We start from the raw sequence: 24,767 nt of genomic DNA, 5'->3' as shown, positions 1-24,767 counted from the left end.
GCCTCGGGATCCCCCAGAATGAGCTGGAACATGTTGCCGGTGAGAGGGAGGTCTGGGTCGGCCTGCTTGGCCTGCTGCCACCGCGACCCGACCCCGGATAAGCGGTGGAAAATGGATGGATGGATGGATAATGTAGAACGAAAACGCTTTCAAATGCATCGCATACCCGGTTCTCTGACTTTAGATCCGTTATTGAGGTCTTTGTCGACATCTGCTGGACATTTGTCGATACTACAGCAAATCTCACATTTCTGTCAGGCGCCGTGTGGGCCACCTAACATGACGGCGTTTTAGCCGACGAAAGACCCCAAAACGGCGGCTCATCGTTGGCTTCCAGAGTGTCTTGGAGATTGTTTGTGTAAATGAAGTCATATCCATCTGAAATCAGAAGCATCTTATCTAACACGCCGGTAAATATTACATTGTGCAAATATACAGCTTGTCAGTATTCAGATGGACGTTATATGCATGTAACGTGTGCACGGTGTTAAGTATTATAGCAGGAAAATGGGGGATAGCGTCAGGCAAAAGTGGCGCTTTCTATGAATGGGCTCTCAGTCCGTTGAATACAATACGTGAACTGTAAAGGCTAACTGTGCACAGTTTGGACCAACTTGAATTCTCAAGGCTAACGATAGGTAACGTTGCTACCCTGGCCTTGCAACAAAGGAGCCAAGTTTACAAACAAACTTGTTCAGACTTGCTACGCGTTAAGTTCGTCTTTTGTCTGCTAAGCTAACATTAGCAGTGCTCGTTGGTTAATGGCATGCAAACTAACCTCACAAGTTAGCTTGTTGACCCTCTTACTCATAAAGGCTATATTTCTGAGAGTTAATTCGTTGTTGGAAAGTAACATTTACTAATTGTACCACAGTGCTAACGTTACTTCCTCAACGGTGCAGCGAAGTTCCGTTTGAATATCCCTCTTAAACATTCAACACACCGCTAAGACCACATTGACGGGTCATGGAAAATAAACTGTTCAAAGTAAGAGATGATACTGTTCAAACGTAAACGTCTTTTCCATTTACTTATTTCTCTACAGGTTTGAGCTGGGCTAAAAGTGCTCTATTTGCAGCCCCTGAAGAACCTTGTGGGGAAGCCACAGAAAAGGAGCCATGTTTCTGTACAACATCACCCTTCAGCGTGCCACGGGCATCACTCATGCCATCCATGGAAACTTCTCAGGTAAGCTCGCTGCCTTCTTGCTCCTGCTTGGTTGGGTCATCATCTTGCCATTTTCCCACCTCTTTTGTCATTTTATTTAAAGATTTGGAGTAGGGGATTAAACCACAATCACGTTACCTGGCTTCTCCTTCCCTCATGACAAAGTGTCCCTGAGCAAAACACCCAACGTTGGCCCCAGACAATGCAACACCTCTGGAATTTGATTAGAGCAGAACTGCAGAAAGTCATATAGGAAATGGTGTACATTTTGTTGTCACCCTTTTAATATTTGCAAGATTAAATGGTGATCATTAAGTATATCAATGTATAATTTTTAACTTAGACATACATACTGGCTGCAATTTTATTTCTGTGAAAGGTGATCAGATTTTCTTGAGAAATTCTGTTAAATTTCAACTCCTGGGTTTGTGAGAGAAAAGCTATGCAGTGTTTTTTTTTTCAGTTGATGGCTGACACGTGACCCGTGCTGAATGCTGAAAAGAGATGTTTGTGTCTTGTTAGGAACCAAAATGCAGGAGATCGTTGTTTCCAGGGGAAAGATCTTGGAATTATTGCGGCCAGATGCCAACACGGGAAAGGTGCACACTCTGCTCACAGTGGAGGTGTTTGGCATCGTTCGGTCCCTGATGGCCTTCAGACTCACTGGAGGAACCAAAGGTACGTAGCCAAGGATGCATGTAATACAAACTCGGATTATGTAGTTAACGACACCGTTCTAAAGGTATTGTTATGAAATAGGTTGATGTATGTTCAGTCTTGGCCACTGGTTTTACATTCCACTACTGAATGGGATAGATTTCCCTCTTCCCTGAGATCCAATGTTCAACTGTAATTCAATAACTTCACAAAAATGATTCATATTTTGATAAAGTGCAAGAGAAAATAGTTCTGTCACTACATATACTACCTTTTGTTTTATCTACGTTCTTGTATGTTTGTAGACTACATTGTTGTTGGAAGCGACAGTGGTCGAATTGTCATCCTGGAATATCATCCATCCAAAAATATGTTTGAGAAGATCCACCAGGAAACGTTTGGGAAGAGCGGCTGCCGGCGCATCGTCCCCGGACAGTTCCTGGCTGTCGACCCAAAAGGCAGAGCCGTGATGATAGGTACGGAGTACAAAGAGTCCCAAAGTTTGCATCAATCCAACAGTTTACCCCCAAAAAAGAAAATATTATTTTAATGTCGCACAGACGAGGTTGGTACACCTCCAGAACACAGTAGAATGTCAGTATGTTTACTGCGACATCTGTTGCACACGCATGTTAGAAACAGTCAACTGTATGTAGTGCAGTTCAATACACTACTGTAAAGGAACAATCTCAACACAATATAGAAACATCGTGCAGAGACGTTTAGTACTTATTGGTATGAATTACAGGTCCACAGAAACTAATTTTAAAAAATGAGTTTGAGTGTCCTGAGAATGATGTTACTATCTTCACAATAGTGTAATTCTAACATCTTGTATTCTAAAATCAAAATGTTTTCTTCTAAAAGAACGATCATGCATATTTTAAAGTTAGTTCCTTCTGTCTTTTTTATTTTTTTTTATTATTTTATTTTTTTAGAAAACTTTATTTAATTTATATCAAATCTACAGTTTCCACAAATGCATACATGGTTCACGAGTATACAAACATAAGAAAACAAAGACAGATACAAGAAAAGTGCTGTGTGCTTGGGTCAAAAGTCCAACAAATGCCACGGGAGGGACTGGCTCTTATCAATAGTTCTCCTTCTCCTGAGTTCAGCGACGACATGTTTCACCACCATGTTGCCGTCCACTACAGTCTGTTGTATTACCATTATACATTATATATTCCTTCTGTCCCTCCCCTGTCTAGGAGCGATAGAGAAGCAGAAGCTGGTTTATATTCTGAACAGAGATGCAGCTGCAAGGCTGACCATCTCCTCTCCACTGGAAGCACACAAAGCGAACACACTGGTCTACCATGTCGTAGGAGTCGACGTCGGCTTTGAGAATCCCATGTTTGCCTGCCTCGAGATGGATTATGAGGTACGGTCATGAAAGAAGTCACGGTTACGATGCCTCTGAGATGACGCACGCTGGCTTGTGTTGTAGATGTGATGAGTTTGTCATGTCTCTTCTCTGACTCTACTGGAGAAAGATGCAACCTCTGATCTCAGCACAGCACATTTTCAAACACCATTAGAAACAAATATTGTTGCCTATCCTGATGATATAAGCATTTTTTTAACCCTTTGGTTATGGTTCAATGAGCTTACAGGGGCCTCCACTCCCATAGTGTCTACGGTATACTGTGTGCGAGGTTCAAGCACATTTTGGAAAACAGCTTTTTCAAGTCATTGAAAACACACGGAAAACGGGAGTTAAAGTAAAATGTTTTGGAGAATTATTTGAACATTCTCCTTTTTGCGTTTATCTGTGAATGAACTACTATGCTATCAACCAGAACTCCACCAGAACAGATAACATTGCCACTTGAAAGATCTGAGTTATGTTCAGGATCGCTTGCTGGCTTTTCAACTCTGGCTAGGAGCTAATGAGCATTGTTGAGAGAGTTGAATAATAATGAATGGGAAGCCGGGGTCCAAGCAATGAATGAGAGCCCTAAATACTGCCCAATGTTACCTTTTTATAGGGGTAACATTGGCTCACAGTGGGTGTGATTAGCCTCGTTGAAGACTCCACTTGTTATTACATTCAGTCTAGAGTCGGTAGGCAAAACTGTAGGCTAATATTTGTGGCAGCAATGATTAATACAGTCATGTATATTAGTGTCTCGTTCATACCAGCTGGTTGTCACTTAGAATGTCCTGGAAAAAGATCTCTAGAAAAGAGTGGGAACCCTGGCTGTGCATAATATTGGACTCATCTTGAAAACCTCAGATCCTGTATGTTGATATTTGCTCTTTCCAGGAAGCTGACAATGACCCGACGGGAGAAGCGGCCGCCAACACGCAACAGACGCTCACCTTTTACGAGCTGGACCTCGGCTTAAATCACGTGGTCCGCAAGTACAGCGAGGCTCTGGAAGAGCATGGAAATTTCCTCATCACTGGTAAGCACCTGGGCACATGTGGTTGTCAGGAGTGAAAACCCTCGCTAACACACACACACACACACACACACACACACACACACACACACACACGCACAGGCTTCTTAGATTACAGATAGTTGTTACCCATATCAAAGTGTTGTTGATATGATGAGTTTGTCATGTCTCTTCTCTGATAAACGATGGAGAAAGATTTAACACCTCTGATCTCGGCACAAGTTTACCAACACAGTTACTCACTTTGAAGAGCAAGTTCAAGTATTAAGTGGAAACCGTGTATTGGAGAATAGAGCCCATACTGCTTTTGGATTGCCTGTATTTTGATTACAAAGAAACGCTCCTCTCTGTCTAGTTCCTGGTGGTTCAGATGGGCCCAGTGGAGTTCTGATCTGCTCCGAAAACTACATCACTTACAAGAACTTTGGAGACCAGCCTGACATTCGCTGTCCCATCCCGCGACGCAGGGTGAGTCCTAAATACAGAAACGCATCATACTTGTTACACTCGGTCAACTTTAAGACACACTTCCTGCTCTTGCTTTCTGAGACTCTTCTCTTGACTGTAGAGATGTAAGACATTGGTACAGCTCAATCCCACTTTTTGTTTCTCTATGCGCATGTATTTTTATTCCTCTCTTCCTCGTCCGTTCCATCCTGCAGAATGACCTGGATGACCCGGAGCGTGGCATGATATTTGTCTGCTCAGCAACCCACAAGACCAAGTCCATGTTCTTCTTCCTGGCCCAAACTGAGCAGGGAGACATCTTTAAGGTTACCCTGGAGACAGATGAAGAAATGGTGAGCGAAGATGAGGGATTGATGGAGGGACCTGCTGCTGTAGTGTTGAATTATTTATTTATTTTTTCCCTTCTGGTATTGATTTATTTACTAAATGTTTTGGCACAAACATGTATATTTAAAAAGGGTCTGTGTTATTTCTCAGGTCACAGAAATCAGGCTGAAATACTTCGACACGATCCCCGTAGCAACAGCCATGTGTGTCCTGAAGACCGGCTTCTTGTTCGTGTGTTCAGAATTTGGAAACCAGTAAGTCATTTGTCAGCGTTAATTCTTCTTCTTCTTCCCTCTTGTTAGTTAGTATTACATTTGACAGAATACAATTTTCAACCATTTTTTTTCTTTTCTTACTGGGATTGAAAACCTTCAGATTGGTGTAAAAATATCCTCAGAATTCCTTTTTTGTTGCTCTTTTTCCCCTCATGTTCTATCTGTTGTGTTTTTTCTTTAGCTACCTTTACCAGATCGCTCACTTGGGTGACGATGACGAGGAGCCCGAGTTCTCCTCTGCAATGCCGTTGGAAGAGGGAGACACGTTCTTCTTCCAGCCCCGCCCCCTCAAGAACCTTGTGCTGGTGGACGAACAGGAGAACTTGTCACCCATCATGTCCTGTCAGGTCAGTGTGTTTGTTTGCACACCCATACAACTGAGCCTCCCACATACCTGGGAGCAGTACTGCAGTGCATTTCCTTACTGGCTCATTGTGTACTCTCTTCCTGTTTTTAACAGATTGCTGATTTGGCCAATGAAGACACACCACAGTTGTACGTTGCCTGTGGTCGAGGACCCCGGTCTACTCTGAGGGTCCTTAGACATGGACTTGAGGTACACACACACACTTGCCAACATGCATGCAGGCAGGCCAGGACACACACACACACACACACACTCTGTTGGCTGAAAAGTGATGAGTTTGTTCATGTCTCTTCTCTGATTAAAAGCTGAAGATTCTGTAAACGCACTGATTTCAGTCTGCTTTCATTACTCGCTGCTTACAAACATGGCAACAAACAATCATTTGCTGGTTGGTCGGCATCTCTGGTTCTGTATTTGTTAACATGTTTAGATCCCACCTGAGAGTAAAAAACACGTTTTGCAGCAGAGAAGATGCGCTTCTTCAGTTACTTCTCAAGTGTTTTGTGCTCAATACATGTGCACACACACACACACACACTACATGTAGTGAGCCTATCACAACAACAATGCTTAAATGGCCTCTTCGCTAAGCCCCGCCCCCGCTGTTACTCCGTCTAGCTGTCAGAGCCTCCAGAGGGTCCACACTGTCATTAACTGCACTCCCTGGATATAAATATCGCTGCCTTTTTTGTCTTCCTTCTCTATCAGGTGTCAGAGATGGCTGTGTCTGAGCTGCCCGGTAACCCCAACGCTGTGTGGACAGTACGCAGACATGTGGAAGGTAACAAGTTTCCTGTTTCATACAACTTTTTTTCCAACCTCTCAAAAAAACTAATTTACAATTTGCCGTATAGCCAGTTAAAGACGGGATGCAAATAGAGGCGGTTCACCTTAAAGGTGCAACATGTCTAAAGCCAAACTTCCTTTACTTGGTTTTATAAAGATTATAATGGCAAGAAAACGCCCGCATCAAAACCATACATTGATGCCATTTTGAATGTTTTTTGGTACGTTTTTTTGTTGTCTTTAGCTGCATTAAAGAAGCGTTTTTCTGAATAACTTATAGAGACACAATACATTTGTGTTTACTGTGTCACTAACTGGGTGCTGTACAGTCCATATATGATTTGATAGTTTTATTGGCTAAAAACCCAAAGTGTTATGTTAGCGGATTTACTTCTAAAGCAAAATCGAATTCAGCCAGTGCCGGTCTGCAGCAACTCTGGGTCTATCCTGTGTAACGGCAGCCCACAGAAAGCTTGCTGATCTGAGTCAGTTCCCTGGGATCAGACCCCTGAGTTTGCACTGGCTGAGATGCTACAGCCGCTAACTGAGTGTCCGTCCCAAAAAGCTGGCAAGCGGCAGGGAGGATGAAATGGAAATAGGTCATTTCTGCCACTTTGAATTGAATACAACAAACAAACTATCAAACTAGGATGCTGTACCTTCAACGTGATTGACAAATCACGCTGAAGGTACATCTATTTATCATATTTAGCTCCATCTGCATTAAATATTTTTCTTATCAGTGCTGCTTTTTCTTTGTCTGCCTCTATTCCTTTCTTTCATCAGATGAGTTTGATGCCTACATCATCGTGTCTTTCGTGAACGCCACTCTGGTGCTGTCCATCGGAGAGACGGTAGAGGAAGTGACAGATTCTGGATTTCTGGGAACGACGCCTACTCTCTCCTGCTCACTGCTCGGTGAAGACGCGCTGGTGCAGGTGTGTGGGCCTTAAACATCATCTTCATTCGTACCTGTGATGATACTGGACAACAGTTGCATACAAACAGTCTTTACCATTAGATTTTATTACGTCACAGAATATGAAATTATCCGTGCGGATTAATAAAGTACCCTTCCGCCCGTCTGATTGAAACACAGTTTCAATTCAAGCGTATCTCTATGCATAGTTGTATGATGTATCGAGTCATTTATAATTGCTTGTTACAAAGAATTTGACATTTTAACCCATAAATATTTATTTCCCTGTAACTCTGTCTTTAAATGAAATACAAATATATGCAAAGTGTTTAGAATTGCAACACAGATGACTACAACATCTTTGTGTATCCTCCACATCTGTAACGGTGAACTGAAGTACGCAGGAATTAATGTTGGAATAGGACAATAGACCATCCTACTACTTACTGTTTTCCCATCTTATTTCTTCTATTTCCCTCCCCGATTCTCCACACAGGTGTACCCAGACGGAATTCGCCATATCCGAGCAGACAAGCGTGTGAACGAGTGGAAGACTCCCGGCAAAAAAACCATCGTCCGCTGCGCTGTGAACCAGCGGCAGGTTGTCATCGCACTCACCGGAGGGGAGCTGGTCTACTTTGAGATGGACCCGGTAAGAGAGGAGATGGTTTTTCAGAGTTTCATATCTCGTGCTGCTTCAACCTCATAAGAAAGTCTTTATGGAATCTCAAAGGGATTTAGGGTCGATCTGCTACGCAAACAAAATAAGTTAACTTTGCCCTAAGATTTTGCCCTCCAAATATTAAAGACAAACTAAATAGTTCTCTGGTGCCATAATACACACTGGAGAAACTGAGCTGACTCTGCGTAGTAATGCTGTTTCTCTCTTTGGTTCCTTCCTCTCTAGTCCGGTCAGCTGAATGAGTACACGGAGCGGAAGGAGATGTCTGCAGACGTGGTTTGTATGAGCCTCGCAAACGTTCCACCCGGTGAGCAGCGCTCGCGGTTCCTAGCCGTGGGACTGGTCGACAACACCGTCCGCATCATCTCCCTGGACCCTTTGGTATGACCAGAAACACTAGTTTGTAAATTAAATCGACCCGTCAGCAAATAAACCAACACTCAGCACGCTGACACATTACCAATAAATGTTCTGTGTTTGACTGAACAAATCGTGAAAAAAGTCAACGGTTGTCAGTTGAGTGAAGCTCTGTCGTATTGTCACTGATACCTGATCAAACTATTTGACTGAGATACCAGCATCCCTAGTGATGAGCAGTAAATTATTTTTATCCTGCAACCAAATACATGTCACCATAACATACTAGCATTTGGTTTAAACCCCATTTACAGCTCCTAAATTTGTCTTGATGCTTGACAAGAATCCTCTCCAGTCGCAACTTATTTGTTTGGTTCCTTCTCAGGTCAGAGGAATCCATGTTTTTTCAATTAACAGTTGCACCCTTCCCCAGGGCAAAGCTTGGGGAAACATGACCTTTGACTCCCTGTCAGTAAGGATCACCAATATAGCATCCTGTGCCCTTTAAAATATTTATTTTAGATTCACTATTTAGCTTCAAACACAGCCAAACTATCAATAATAGAAAACCATTCTGGCTTTGATAAGTTCACGTGCGCTTCATTGTACCTTTCTGAGGTAAAGTTGTACTTGCAGCATTATTTAAATTATACAATATACTCATTTCAAAAACATATGATGCAATTTTTCTGCAAACTGATGAGGAGTAAGTAATGCCTTGTGAGGTCCAAGTTAATAATAAATAAATGAAAACGTGGTGCATGCAAATAGAAGTTTCTACAGGCAGCTTTGGGACAACTCTTGTAGTTAATCAGCTGATATCGGTGCTGACATTCACTCCTTTTTCATTGTTCCCAGAAGCTTCAAACAGCCTTTGATAAACCAAAACAAGTAAATTGTTAATTTCCAATGTCTATACCACTTAATGTGTTAAAGGAGGAGACCTCGTATATCAACGTGTGTTTTATGTTTCCAGCCTTCTGTATGTTGAAATGGTGTTAACCCTCTCATCCCTTTCAGGACTGCCTCCAGCCGTTGAGTATGCAGGCCCTGCCAGCCCAGCCAGAGAGTCTGTGTATTGTTGAGATGGGAGGGGTCGAGAAACAGGATGAACTTGGAGAAAAGGGAACCATTGGCTTCCTCTACCTCAACATAGGGCTTCAGGTATTCATTCCCATTCACCCAGCTGATTCCACTAATGTTGTTTTTAAATCACACCTGTGTGGTAGAAGAGAAGTGTTCTATGCAGAGAACACTAGAAGTGCTCTGCATAGATTCAAGTGTGCGAATATCTATTTTACCAGTTTGAGCGATATTATAATCACATAACAGTGGATATCATTATATTATGATATAACATTATATACATAATACTGCGGCCTTACATCACAGTCTGAGTAAATCAATGATCTGAATCTCAATTGAATTAAGATATCTGCAACAACGTATGATATCTAACCACAACTTCAACTGAACATTAACCCTCAATCCAGAGCAGAAGTCTGGAGGTTTTGGATTAATCTCTGTAAGCGACAAAGGGGGAAAAAAATATGTATTTTACATTCATCCTTCTAGAGGGCTCATGTGATATTTATTCTAGATCATGTCCTCTAGTAACATGTGTGTTTGCTCCCCTCCCTCAGAACGGTGTGCTGCTGAGGACTGTGCTGGACCCAGTGACTGGTGACCTGTCAGACACCAGGACACGCTACCTGGGGTCACGACCTGTCAAACTCTTCAGAGTCAGGATGCAGGGACAGGAAGCTGTATGTGACTCACACATTTATATGCATCAATACACATTAAAATGACTCCTCACTTTGCTCTCATGCAAGTATGAAATCGGACTAAGGAAGGAATCGTAACATAATATTTAAGCTCCTAAGGAGTTTGTCATTTTAAAGTTGATCACGTATTGAATCAGAATTTGTCTGTCTCCTCTCGCTGACAGGTGCTGGCAATGTCCAGTCGCTCCTGGCTGAGCTACTCGTACCAGTCTCGCTTCCACCTGACCCCTCTGTCGTATGAGACCCTGGAGTACGCCTCTGGCTTTGCCTCCGAGCAGTGCCCTGAAGGCATAGTGGCCATTTCCACCAACACGCTGAGGTATGGATACACACTGCAACATAACAGCCTTATTTATTGTGTCAATGAGAAATGTTTGAGAATGGCACAAAAAGTCTTCCATCCTTTGCCATGTATCACACCAAAGTAAATAATAAGAATGCCAGGTATATAATGAACGCACCACGTTTCCTGATAATGTGCTACACCTCCATCAGGTGTTGTGATGGTCAACAGAAACCCTAGATTACCGTGGCAATTAAATGTGTGGTAGAACAGCTCAGTCTGTTCTGTTGTAATCCTGCTTCGTGAAGCACTTTGGGCGGCATGATTGTATGAAAGGTGCCATAAAGAAAACATGTCTTGAGTAGAGAAGCATAGATCTGACTTCGGCTGTACCCCTCAAGTTAACAATTATTTGCAACTGTCCTCTCACTTCTCCCGTTAACCCATCATTATCCGTCTGGCAGAATCTTGGCTTTGGAGAAATTAGGCGCCGTCTTCAACCAGGTGGCCTTTCCTCTGCAGTACACTCCCAGGAAATTTGTGATCCACCCGGAGACCAACAACCTCATTTTGATCGAGACTGACCACAACGCCTACACCGAGGCAACCAAAGCCCAGAGAAAGCAACAAATGGCTGAGGTATGTCAAAGAGATGACGGTGTAATGATCCCATTAGTAAAACTAATACCTGCTCTCAGGTCTCTGACAGTAATACATTGATTAGAGCAGAGAGTCGGTCTGGTGGTTAGAGCTATTATTATTTTAACAGTTAAAATCTTAAAAAGAAACTATTTGTAAAAGACACTTTATTTTCCTTTCTTGTCCCTTTTGAATAATTGTCCACTATAATCAGCGTCATTTGAGTTTCCTGTTGGGAATGTTTGGTCCAGTTTGTAGTTTCCATTCAATTGTCAAGTGAATTTTAAAATGTTACAAGTTAGGCACATGTCCATCCACTGGGTTGGAGGGAATAAAATAGGCTGCGTAGTTTCGGCAGACGTTGATACTGTCGGCTTCACTTAACGCACGGCTGTAATCTGCCAATAAACAGAAGAAGTAGTAGAGGTTGCAAACCAGAAACAAAACAAGTCACGGTGGTCCATCTACAAGAGAAAAATGGAGACGTGTCGGCTAATATTGGGAATATTTCATGCTTAAGTCAATATAAATGTGTCTGGGAAGAGGCTGATAGCAGATGCAGCTGATCAGTCATGCGAGTTAAGTTTGCTACGTCAGAATGTGTTCAGCAAAGTCTTCATAATCCATTTAGGAAATCAACTCTTCTTTTGACAAAGACACAAACCACCTCAGATGAAGCTAGAGCTTTCTTTTCAATTGGAAAGTTGAAGACGGAGCCAGACTTCACAAAGTAATAAAGAGAAATGGAGAGAAAGTGTCTCTCCCCGGGGGTTTAACATGTGCTGTAATACAGACCATTTACAGTGCAGAGACCACGCAGGCTGAGCATCAAGGCCACCTTTTTGACATCTCCGTTATTTTGAAAATGCCAACACCTCTCAGGAAAGAAAAATAATCTCATGAACGTGATATCTCTATAACTTCTTGGAGGGAATTTCATCAAATTTGGCCCAAACGTCCACATGGACTCGAGGATGAACTGATTAGAAGTCCAGTCAAAGCATGCATTCATTCTGGAGAACATGTTGCAGCAAAAAAAAAAGACAAACTCAGCCACGATCCTCTTAAGCGTGAAAGTGTTCTACGCAGAGACGCAGCAATGTGGTGCTCTGTAAACTCAAACTGCCTGAAAACATCCCAGAGCGCTTTAAGACGGCATCTTGTCCCGTTTACTCTTTGTCCCGACTGAAGCATGAGGATGATCAACATGCGGAGCGTGTTTCTGTTGCTAGTAGTCGCTTCATTTGTTTTTTTTCTGAATATGTCTTCATTGCCCCCATTTTAAGTCTTTTCTGCACAGCTGCTGTTATGGTACCATAATGTTACATCTAGTGTAATATAAACAACGGTGAACAGCAGCAAAATGTCTTTAGAAGCCGGAACCAGCAAATGGTTCAGTTTTCCTGAAGCCTCTTGGAATAAACCGGCTATTTGTCGGTGCAGATGTTGACAGAAAAGTTGCGAGCAGAGTTTGCTGTCATGAACTTAACGATACATAACTTTTATAAACTCGGATGTTAAAATTTGGAGATTTGGTCAACTTAATAATAATAGCATAATAATGTATAAAGACACACAATATGTGCAGTGAGTCAGTCAGGTAAGATGAGTTTTGTATGACAACAACAAATGCACACAAAGCAGTTGTTTACAAATGAAATCAATTTGTTACGCAGACGTAGATTAAATATATATAAAAGATTCAAGGACTTACTAAGACTAGCATATCAAGAAAACGTTTCTTTAAATTGTTGATGTACAATTGGATGAGTCTCTCTGTTCCTCAGGAATGTGGATGCTCATAAAAAACGGAAATACGGGGTCTTAAAACACGGTAGACTCGGCCGTAAAACAGCTGGCGTGTCAAGAGTGACACCAAGTCCTATCTTGAGTTTGTCCAGGCACGTGGGAAATTGAGAGTCTAACCATTTAGTGCCCTCTGGATCGTGAGAGCCGTACCTGAAAGAGATTTATTAGTTAAGATTGTGTCATTGTCGATATGTCCCCCTGAACGGGTCGGCCACATGGGGACATGATGGTTTCCCTTCAGCTGACCTGCTTTGTTCTTTGTTGCTGTTGCCTCGGTAGGAGATGGTGGAGGCTGCTGGAGAAGATGAGAGAGAACTGGCTGCCGAGATGGCCGCTGCCTTCCTCAACGAGAATCTCCCAGAAGCCATTTTCGGCGCACCCAAAGCCGGAGCCGGACAGTGGGCCTCGCTGGTGCGTCTCATCAACCCCATACAGGGTACAACACTGGACCTGGTGCAGCTGGAACAGAACGAAGCAGCTTTCAGGTGAGCAGGTTAAGTTTCATGTAAATCAAGTATTGCGTTCGGATGAGGAAAGGATGAACGGAGAGATGCCGCCGCTCTTTATACGTTTTATAGAGAGAGGAGAGACAGAGATAGTAAAGTTACCTGGTGGTTATATTTTGCTAAAGTCCTGACCCACCTGCCTGCTGTTATTGGCTGAAGGCTTCACATCCCCTTTGACTGACGCACAACCGAACACAGCAGAGTAAGGAGGAGACGATCCGGGCGGATGATTGAGAGGAATTATTTTAGAATTTCTTAGTCTAAAAATAGTTTTTAGGAAAATGCTGCCTGTTATATAAATACAGGAATTATCATGTAAGAAAGAACAGAATCACTTTTTTTAATCCATGGTCACTTGTAATTAATTTACTTAAGATGTTTTGTTTTTCACTGAAAAAGGATGTACTCTACAAAATGAAGTGTGTCCCATACAACAAAACTATTTGTTTCTTAACATAATGTAAGATGAAGTGAAAGCCGACGTTTGGTGCCATTTGAAGAGTTTTGAGCATCTTTTGATAATTATCAGGACAATATCGTTAATTGCAATTATTTTGGCCGGGATAATCGCAACGTGAAATGTTCATATCCTCTCATACCTAATCAGGATTGTAAATGTATTTCTCCTACCCTGTCGCAGCCTCTAATGCATCATGTTGAGTGGTGTTCATGCTCTGAGGAAATGTTTCTATAGTTCAATGTCTGTGTAGGACGTCTTTTATCATTTGTTCTAAATTCTCCGACTTTTGAATTCTCCCAGGAGCCTGTTACTCACACCTCGTGTCCTTCCCTTTTCCTTTGTTTGATATCTTTCAGCGTGGCTGTGTGTCGTTTCCCAAACACAGGAGATGATTGGTATGTTCTGGTGGGCGTTGCCAGAGACATGATTCTCAACCCCAGATCATCGAGCGGTGGCTTTATCTACACCTACCGGCTCATCAGTGGAGGCGAGAAACTGGAGTTTGTGCACAAAGTGGGTTTGACGTTTAACTGAACCTAAATGAAATGATACATTAGATCGCTGATCACTTTGTTTGCAGGTTTTTTTTCTTGGATATTTATTTTTACCTGCAAAGCACCTTGAGGAACCAGATTGCAACTTACTCATAAAGTTACTACTGAACTAGGGCTGGGTATCGGTAGTGACCAAAACAAGCCAGAACCAAGTAGTATCTAAACTTCTCCGGTCAAACGATACCGGCTATAGATCCTTTTCTGTTCAGATCTAGAATATATTTAGTTTGGGTGTTGGCACACAAATGACCAATGACTGCTACGGCTCTGCGACAGTTTTGCCTGTTGGTGGCAACATCGCCGTGCTTACACATTGTGCCGGTCTAAACCCCTGCTACTGTCACTTAGCTTGCTAACAGATGGTGCAGGTTGCACTGGAACTGCAGATCCAGAACCTATAGATCTGCAGGGGTTTGATTGCATAGCCTGGTTTCAATGTTAAAGTGACAGTTCTGTGATTGATGTTAAAAATGCAAACAGCAAGGGAGAGAAAATGAAATGTAGCCAATGTGACTGACGTGTTACTGGGGTCAGACACCTGTATATACATGCTTCTTTGGGAGAAGTGGGATTGTATCACATAATGTAGTTGGGGGCAGAGTGTGTTAATGCCTGGTGAAATACAGATCCTGTTTTTCTTTTTTTTTAAATGCGAGTTGCAAGAATAAGATACGGGCAACTCCCAAGAAACTTGAGCAGGATGGCTCAGGAGGCCATACTCGGGTACACACATGTACACACTATTTGAAAACTGCAGACTAATATCTGAGATTTTTACTATTTTATTATTTAACATTTATATCTTCAGTAAACCCGTGAGCCGAATGAGGGAGCCTGAACGTTCCTACTGTTCAGATAATTGTAGCCTTCTTATAACATTGAAATGTAATATGACAGCCTAGCGGACATTTTTGTTCAACTGATGAGAGGAAAGGAACAGAAAGCATTTATTTGGTCAAATTTGTAAAGTATTTAACGCTTATATTTTTTCAACAACATGGCTGGTTTACCTATTCAACATAATGAGTTGATGCGGAAATGGAAGTAACAATTAACAGGAATGTTCATTTACGAACAAATTTGCTCTTCTCACGATTTATAGATGAGGCCTATTGTGAAATGGGTCCCCAGGAACCGTTTGGGAAACTGATCTATAGTTTGATAGTTTAATGCCTTGTGATCGTCTCATTAAGTTAAAAAAACAGCCCTGATCTCACTAATACGCTTTACTTCTCGTCATGCTATTTATTTCATTTAAACATCAACACAATCATTCGTAATAACATTGTGATTTTTCTGATAAGATGTAAGATTCTCTAACTGTTATTTTAACTTTTTAAATGGATATTTTTCAAAGCATAATTGATCTCCTGCGGGTGAAATATGATTCAGATATGCAGTGAAAGATTTTCTATGGAATTATGCAACTCAAAATCATCAACGCATCTCAAATGGAGACTAGTTAACAACTCCTAGACAGAACAGTGTATGCATCAAGGATACAATGATCCCATCCCTTTGTATGCATAAAAGACCTTAAACGTCAGCCTCAATGGGAGAGTCGTCCAAACCCGACTCAAACCGTTTGCATGGACTAAACTTAACTGCTGCGGACCGGCAGAATGTGCTCCTCACAGTTGAATCTGAGCGAGTTGTGAGGAGGTTAACGCAGCAGCACATAAAACCTCCAATCTGGAGCCAGTGAGTTGTAAGTGATCATCTACACCCCGACCAAAATGAAGCAGCATCCATGACAGACTGTTACGTTCCCCTTTTTGGCATCTAGGGGATGCGGGGAGTAACGGTGTTAATTTCCCGGGGAAAGAGAGACTGAGCAACGATGACGGTTAACAAAAGAGTATTTATAATAAAAGGGCTAGCTGCTTGCACGGCAGCAAAAGAAAACTACTTTCTTATAAAAAGAAAGCGACACTAGACATACAACAACAGCCCACACGGCTGGAACAAAGGTGCAGCTTCGGCTCAAGGGTGTCTGCTCCACACCGACTCGTACACACAGCCTCACTACTGTGGTCTGCCCAAGAGATCGTCCTTCAGGAGCTCCTCTCCTTTTAGCCACCAGCCACAGCTAATCGTGATTGAACGCAGCCACGTCCAATCAGTTGCTGCAGCTGGCATCCGGCACAGAGGGTGGCACTCGAGAAGACACTGAGGGAAAACAGAGGGAGAGCACAAACACAACACGGCATGTAACACAGACATAACATCTGTTCTGGCTTGAGGTTGTATGTCAGGATGTATGTTCCAGCAGGATAATTAACCTTCTTAAACGCACATCAAAGTAATGGCGAGCCTCAGGAAAAGCAAAGAGTGGTGACTTGTTTGGGCTTCTCTGCTCACTTGGACCACATCCCTATTAAGCAGTGGAAACTTTTAAGGAAAAGGCCAGTAATAAAACATTCTTAGTGATTTTCCAGATAAATTCAAACTTGTGACTGTAATCTTGTTTGAAAAATACAATTCACAAAAATGCGGTATTTTCTTCTTTTTTTAATACCCATAAATCATACCATGATGATACACATCCAGATTTGCTGAAGTTGATGGTAATTCTTAAAGGGAGAGTTCGTAATCTTTGCGGTGGGGTTGTATGAGGTACTTATCCACAGTCGGTGTAGTACCAACAGTAGATGACGGTCGGCACGCCTCCAGTTGGAGAAATGAACAGCAATGTACTGCTGTGGACGGGGGGGCAGCAGCAAAACCTATTTTAAATGCAGCCGTTTGTCTGTTATACACATTTACACATACTAATGTTTGTTCTAACAACTACTACAACAGCCCATGTCCACTCGTCACAGTTATGCCTGAAGGAGGATTTGTCTCATGCTGTGTTTAGTGAGACATTGGACCCTACTTCAAAAAGATGTTCTCCTCAAGAAATGTGTTTCTGTTAAACAAAGATGCAGCTCAAACAAAATGCCTTGAATAATCGTATTAGCTTTGTGTTTTGATTGGCAGACCCCGGTAGAGGACGTGCCTTTGGCCATTGCTCCATTCCAGGGACGAGTCCTGGTTGGAGTCGGGAAACTGCTGAGAATCTACGACCTGGGCAAAAAGAAGCTGCTCCGCAAGTGTGAAAACAAGGTAAGACGAGGACCCAAACACGCATTTATCTACGTACCTAATGTCTAATAAGTTAGGCAGTCACATTGGGCCTCGTGCAGGAAGTGATTAAAATGCAAGACTGTCATATAATCTAATTTAGATGATTATGTGTTTTAAAGTATGATTGGATTATTACATTCATGGGTTAAAGAAATACACTGATTCCAATTAAGAAGATAAAACCCTGGTATGATGCGGAATGCGTTCAGCTTCTCAGGCATCATGATGGAGCCACATTAATCAAATGTCTCAAAGTCGAGATGAAAAGAAAAAGGCCTTTTTAACCCTTAAAGATCACATCCTCAGTTATATTGTGCACCTATTTAACTATATATGCAACAAAAAAAATGTATATCAATGTCCAATCATCTTTTCTTCCTGCAAAACAAAATGCGACGTGTGCTTGCGTAAGCGAGTACCAACCAATTATATGAAGACATACATCCATCAAGCTGCAACTTTTAATGACAGGGAGTTGTGTGTGCAGCCAAAATTCCTCTGTAGCTCCATATCACGCTACGTTTTAAGCCCAATAAAATGTAAAGAATTGAATTTGAATAAATTCAAATATTCCATTTCACTGTGAATGCGTCACAGTTCAGACACCAAACTTCCTTTTCACTGTGACTTTAATGGCTTAATTTGATAAAAGAAGCTAGTATATCAAATTGAAGTTGGCTTTTCCCTCCTGCAAAGAACATTTTTATTTTTATCGGACAGTGCATGACAGCAATGATTGAAATGAGTTTAATTGTTTAATTCAATAATGGATCTCCTGCTCTTTTTCTGGATTAGATATAATTTGAAAGCGCGTCGATTTGAAATGAATGAAGGACAGAAATGTTCAGATTAGGATCTGTCTGTGAAAGTGTTTGCTTTTCTACTAATAAATAACGTCCTTCAACCAGAGTCCTTTCCCAAGTAGCAGTGAGACAACCGACTGTTGTTAACCTGCTCACAGTAGAGTCTGTGTTCACAAACAGTGCGCTGGGAAGCGCTTTCTTTAATGCCTCTATGACGACAATATCGTGACGATATTTTCACCACTCTAACCGCCGTTGTTTGGTTAACTAGCATCGCTCGTTTGCTTTGTATTTATGTTTTTTTGGGTGGTGTTGTATACCGGTTTCATCACAGTCATCGGTGTCGCGCTCTGCTATGACATGGATTTTGCAATAGCATATACACGTGTACGAGGGAGATGCAACACCCGATGAAGTACGTCGCTCCGTTGCATCACAGAACCTCTCGCCTTTCATTGTGGCGCCCAGGATAGAGCAGCGCGGCTGAGGACGCTGAACTGCTGCGGCTCGCACGCATAAAACATTGCTGCTACTGCCAGCCCTCAACAGAATTTCTGTTTATTTGTTATATTTTTAAGCTCTTAGTTTGGGTGAAGATGTTAAAGGTTAATGTCAGCTTTCGGTTTCTTCAAATCTGTAATATGTAATGTTCTTTTTGTGTAATGTAACTCCCAGTTTGGCTGTGGCCAGGAGGTGAAAAGAACAGTGAATATGTTGATTTTTATTCCCAGATGTTCTTTATTGCCTAGATCGTGCAGAGTGTGGTCATGCAAATTAAAGAGCCGATGGTGAATACGTGCTGTTTAAATTAAACAGAAGACGCATTGCCGGTTTCACAGCCTATTTGGAAAAAACAAACATCTTTCTAAATATTTGACGAAATATTTGTACGCGGATTTTTCTTTTTTATACCCGTTTGGTTTCTCCCTTATCTGATGTCCTCCCAAAAACACAAAGTCTGTCACTGAATCAGTTTTAATGAATGATCACCGGGAACGACATCAGACTTTGGCTCGGCTTCTTCTAGTTCTTTTGGTGTTTGAGGAGACGAGAGACGATGTCCTGCTTTAATCCAGGTTCTCACAAAAGGCACTGGATCAAAATGTGTCCAACGGAGGAGGTCCGTTTAGAGTCTTTTGAGTGCGCTTCACCGGGTGTGCTCTATTGTTCTCCTGTTTAGCACGTTCCCAACCTGGTGACCAGCATCCACACCATCGGCCAGCGCGTCATCGTGACTGACGTCCAGGAGAGCCTCTTCTGGGTTCGTTACAGACGCCACGAGAACCAGCTCATCATCTTCGCCGATGACACATACCCCCGCTGGGTGACCACGGCCTGTCTGCTCGACTACGACACCATGGCCTCTGCCGACAAGTTTGGGAACATCAGCATTGTAAGTTTGGGGATGGGGGAGAGTGAGTGAGTGAGAGAGAGACACCACACTGTCTAGTATATGATGCATCAGATTAGGCGCAGTTGCCTCTTTGGTGCATACGACGCAGAAATCATACAATATCGACCGTGTCTGTAACGCATACAAAACTTCTGGAGCCCAGTGAGACTGCCAACCAAATGCATGTCTTCATTTTTTCAGGTGCGTCTACCCCCCAACACCAGCGACGATGTGGATGAAGACCCCACAGGGAACAAAGCTTTATGGGACCGAGGCCTCCTTAATGGAGCATCACAGAAGGTAAAACGATCGTTCTCCAAACCGTCCGCCCTGCAAGGCTTCACAAGCTTTGTCCGGGTTCAGGCCTGTTCTTAGGCGAGCGCTGAGGGTTAGTGCCTGAAACGGATAAATTACCATAAAATTCATTTGTAAGTTGATGACAAACAAGCACAATTCCAATAAAGCCAGTAAAGCATGAGACTAGGCCAGTCTTTACTGCACAGCTAAACTTATGTGTGCATTTTTTCGCCTGGCCAGACTATTCTTCAGCATTTATGTGTAAGACAGGAATAAAGAGAGAGCAACAGTTGGTTTTAATGTTGAAACGCTCACTTCAGGCTTTGAGTAGTCTTTCAGGAAGAGACTTTGTGTCTTTTGTTGAGCCCAAGCCGCACAAGTTAGAATGATTCAGGCCGGCTGCTGCTACTGCCAAAATGTCCGGCCCGTCTACTAATCTGCCTCCTCCACTGTTCTGACCTCCAACCACCAATACACAGTAACACAGCACACATGCACATTCACAGACTGCATAACATCGTCAACCACAAGTTGAACCTACTCACAAATGCAAGCGTGTAAACACGCACACACACACACACACACACACACACACTCATAGATTGCAGAAACACACACGGAACAACTCATCCCATATTTAAATGCTGGTCAAAAACTGTTTAGGTAGCAGATGGAGTGGGAAAGTCCCTCAACCTTAGACATTATGAGTTGGTTCCAGTTGTCTTAGTGACACGTTTGTCAGCTATTTTTGCCTCCGTGCACATTGATTGAGAATTTAGTTTGAGTTTGGAAATGTACCGTGTCTGCGTTTAGATGTGGGCGAGCCCGGGGGAACTTAATTATCCATACATGGCTCGTCTAAATGCTGTCTTACATTAGATTATATGCATTCCACTTTTATTTCATTAATGTATCTCAGAAGATGAAGGTCAGGGAGACAAAGTGGTCCGTTGAGCGAGATGAAAGGACTGACTGTCTTAACCCCAAATGTCAGCGTGTGTCAGGGTGATTTCTGTCATGTAGCTCAAACTGTCCACTTGGGAGTCCTTCCCTTCACCAAGGCCTGAGATAACTTCCTTTCGACATCTTTTGAGTCATGCTAAGCCTTTATTGGTCGGTGGAGACATTTCCACTGTTGGAATCCCCCACGGAGCCAAAGACGTGCCTCCGTTAACTGTCAACGTGATGGAGAGTGGCTTAAAGCTGCAATTAGTCACCAGGACTGGCTGACTGCAGCCTCACAGAGCATGGCTGTAGACCTTTAAGCCAAAGTCATGCTTTCCGTGGCTGCTACGGTTCAAGCGCTGTAAGTTTCATCATCAGAGGGTGTACGTGTTTGCTCATATCGATATTCTTTTTTTACTCCCTAATATGGGCATCGGTCCCAAAAGTATCGGCCATGCTCGAGTTGTTTCCCACCAGAGACGGGCAGAGTTTTTGCACACTTCTCTCCCTCAGTTGTCTTTCTTGTGTGGTGTGCTTTCTCCGTCTCAAGGCGTGTATATACATGCTGTGTATGCAGTTTTGCGCCCCAATGCTGCATTTGTATCCTGAGTACATCCTGAGTATTTTCTCTAATTATTGACAAAGAGGGTTTCTGATGGTTATTGGATTAGATCTGACCATCCGGACCAATTTCCTCTCAGCAGAAGATGACAGCGTGTGGCTTCTTTGTGACCTTGGCACAGAGTTCATGTACTTATCTCGAGACATGAAATGGCTTCAGTGACGCATGATTTCATTCCTCATGTCCTAATAAGACTGCGGACAGATAGACGCTACCAGCTGTAATCAGTGGTAATCACTGACGAGAGGTCATTGAAATATCATTCTAGGCTTTCTTGAACCTGACCTGTCGGATGGTTTGTTACAAAGAACCATCTGAGAAGCCGTCATTGGAAATGTGCAGGCACCTTCCAAAACATGTCTGTGATAAGATAATATATAAAAGTAATGACTCTGACTGCATCAATATTTCATACAACCCCACTCCATAACTAGCTCTTAATTAATAGCATCCCTAATAACTATCTGTATTTCCATTGGGATCTGTTGAAGTGATCATATGGTTGAGTTCTGCCAGACAGGAAAACAACAACAACAACAACAAATGGCTGAAATTCTTCTCCTCCATTTCGTCTCCAGGCTGAGGTGATCGTGAACTACCACGTTGGTGAGACCGTGTTATCCCTCCAGAAAACCACTCTGATCCCGGGAGGCTCGGAGTCCATGGTCTACACCACTTTGTCTGGAGGCATCGGCATACTGGTCCCATTCACCTCACATGAGGTATAACACACACACACACACACACGCCACATGTCATAAGAGGATAACGCCCACGCCACACTGCCTGGTGAGCAGCATGTGACGGCTGCGTCTCTCTAGAAAGTAGCGTTGCTGCTGCCAGCCCTTCTTTCTAGGAAGAGAAATAGGCAGAATTTTTCATTCATTTATAAATCTAATTTATTATAATTTAGACAGAAAAAAAGCAGTCAACAATTATAATTTAAGGAGCATGTGACTCACTGCATTTTCCAGCAAATGGATCAGAAGAGAAGCCTTGTGCACACATGACGGGATTCTGTCCACAGAAAGATGCTAGAGAAGTTTGTTTTGAAAGGAAATGGGCAGTGTTGGTACAAATATATATTATGTTTTTATTGTCTGTGACATGTTGTACAGATATAGACCTCAGAACTGTAGTAATCTTCACTGTCTGTCGTTGCTGTAATCTGCACGTGGAGAAAGTAGGCGAGACCTCGAATCTCTAGCAGAGAATCAGCTTCACATGGAACACGGCGAAATATCAAAGCAAGAGGTTCCGTGAAGCACACGCCCAACTCACACGGCGCACTGCATCGTGGTTAATGGGAGCTGGCACATTTGATGATCAATTAGACAATTTACTCAAAATTAGTTTCCTCAACTCTGTTTGTCTCGTTGCACATTTTTTAGCCATCATTTTTCTGGCACCTTATTCTTCCTTCTTCTCATGTTTCCCGTTGCTCTTTGTCTTTTTGTCCAGGACCATGACTTCTTCCAGCATTTAGAGATGCACATGCGCTCTGAGTTTCCTCCACTGTGCGGCAGAGACCATCTCAGCTTCAGGTCCTACTACTTCCCCGTCAAGGTTGGTATTGTTTTTACATGTCTAGAAAGATCTCATGTCTCCTTCAGATGTGCATTTTAGAATCATGGACTATTAGAAACCAATATGCCCTGAGTCTTTTTTCTCTTCTTGGTATTTCTTTCCAGAATGTGATTGACGGAGATCTCTGTGAGCAGTTCAACAGTATGGACCCTCATAAGCAGAAAAGTGTGGCAGAAGAGCTGGACAGAACACCGCCCGAGGTCTCCAAGAAACTGGAGGACATTCGCACTCGCTACGCCTTCTAATAGTACACCTTCATGCAGCTGGTGTGGACAGAGACGCACTCATTAGGACCGTTACACACACACACACACACACACACACACACACACACACACAAATCATTCTCTGCCACAGTGTGCCCTCTGTTCAGGACCCCCCCCCCCCCCCCCAGCGGTGTCATGGACAGAATTCACACGCTCCCGATTGGACGATGAGCAACTGTCATCTGGACCCCCAAGAGTACATACCCTAAATCTGTGTGGATACTTTTTATTTTCACACTTTTTTTTTAGCTCATGCCAAGCAGCGAAGTGTAGTTCTGTCCACAATCGATTGACGTCACGCTGCCTTGACAGAAGACCTTTGAACTCTGAGAACATTTTTAGTGTCTGTTATTTAGCAATAAGGTGGTATTTCAGTTTGTGTCCTCCGTCTTTGATCTCAGCTAAATTAAACAAAAATGTTTTTGTATGGTATGATTTTTTTTTTTCATTGTGTATTGATTAGAATTATGTTATGATGCATATACCAGAGACCATGATGGTGATTAAATCGTTCTCAGCCCGTTGTCCTACCTGTCTGGATCCAACATGTTAACAGACTCTTTAAAGCATATTGCTGACTTGCAACTGGGAACCAAACAGGAGCCAATTGGGGCCACAGTTCAAGTGTTGCCATGCTGTGGCATTAGACGACTGCTGAACTCAGTCTAAATAAGTGGGTGGAAGAACACCCAAGGTTTGCACTGGGTGTTGTTCTTCTCAGTCCTGTAAATTCCCAGCCACAGGCGCAGACATAGCATTCCTCAGTAGTCACTGAGTTTGTGGGTTTGTGGGATGGGGGCAGTGGTCTGTTTTTGTAAATAAAGTTGTTTCTTTGTGCGTTATAATGCCATGTGTTTGTGTCATTTCCTGCCACTGTGTGTGTGAGAGAACCATTGCTTAGCCAAAGGATTCATGTCTACATTTGTCTCAATCAAATGAAGACATTAGAGGTCCAATATAACCTTTTGTGAGTTGTCATGGTTTCTGCATTGGAACGGTATTTATGCTGTTTTGGTTGAAAGTGAAATTGTGTAAATTTGACTGGTTTGATTTTTGTCTTTACAGGCAGAACGACCACGTAATTTGTGCTGTCTGAAAACACCCAAATTCCTCTAAATTCATGCGGTGCATCTGTAACAAACAGGCTCAACAGTTAAAATGTGCTGAAGTGGAGATTAGCCAATCAGGTCCAGTTGGGATATGTTCGTTTGAGTTAAGAGGTTATTATGAAAACTAAAAGGTTGAGGTTTTCTTTTCAATCGTTTTTTAAA

The 24,767-nt window shown here is 42.6% G+C and overlaps 1 protein-coding gene across 1 annotated transcript; it reads left to right on the top strand.

The window, feature by feature from the left end:
* Positions 1–284: 284 nt before the first annotated feature.
* sf3b3 (splicing factor 3b, subunit 3) lies at positions 285–24,341 on the top strand. Its single transcript, XM_076082150.1, has 27 exons — positions 285–410; positions 1,046–1,188; positions 1,690–1,845; positions 2,130–2,300; positions 3,039–3,211; positions 4,097–4,238; positions 4,591–4,703; positions 4,898–5,035; positions 5,181–5,284; positions 5,487–5,652; positions 5,766–5,861; positions 6,381–6,453; positions 7,245–7,396; positions 7,874–8,029; positions 8,285–8,440; positions 9,437–9,580; positions 10,060–10,182; positions 10,368–10,522; positions 10,951–11,125; positions 13,214–13,419; positions 14,257–14,413; positions 17,437–17,562; positions 19,567–19,779; positions 19,981–20,079; positions 22,222–22,365; positions 23,105–23,209; positions 23,335–24,341. Exons 2-27 carry the CDS (start codon positions 1,119–1,121, stop codon positions 23,473–23,475), a joined length of 3,654 nt encoding a protein of 1,217 aa, XP_075938265.1. The 5' UTR covers positions 285–410; positions 1,046–1,118; the 3' UTR covers positions 23,476–24,341.
* The last annotated feature ends 426 nt before the right edge of the window (positions 24,342–24,767 follow it).

Source organism: Anarhichas minor, unplaced genomic scaffold, assembly GCF_050575085.1.
Source record: "Anarhichas minor isolate MPS153535 unplaced genomic scaffold, ASM5057508v1 ptg000090l, whole genome shotgun sequence".
NCBI lineage: Eukaryota > Metazoa > Chordata > Actinopteri > Perciformes > Anarhichadidae > Anarhichas > Anarhichas minor.
This window is presented reverse-complemented; position numbering and strand designations above follow the sequence as displayed.

What these genes read in the sequence shown, in the direction of transcription:
- sf3b3 (XM_076082150.1), top strand. Translation starts at nt 1,119, where the DNA reads ATGTTTCTGTACAACATCACCCTTCAGCGTGCCACGGGCATCACTCAT. An exon ending in GTGAAGACGCGCTGGTGCAG is followed by an intron (nt 7,397 to 7,873) that starts GTGTGTGGGCCT and finishes TTCTCCACACAG; the next exon opens with GTGTACCCAGACGGAATTCG. An exon ending in AGTTTGGGAACATCAGCATT is followed by an intron (nt 19,780 to 19,980) that starts GTAAGTTTGGGG and finishes TCATTTTTTCAG; the next exon opens with GTGCGTCTACCCCCCAACAC.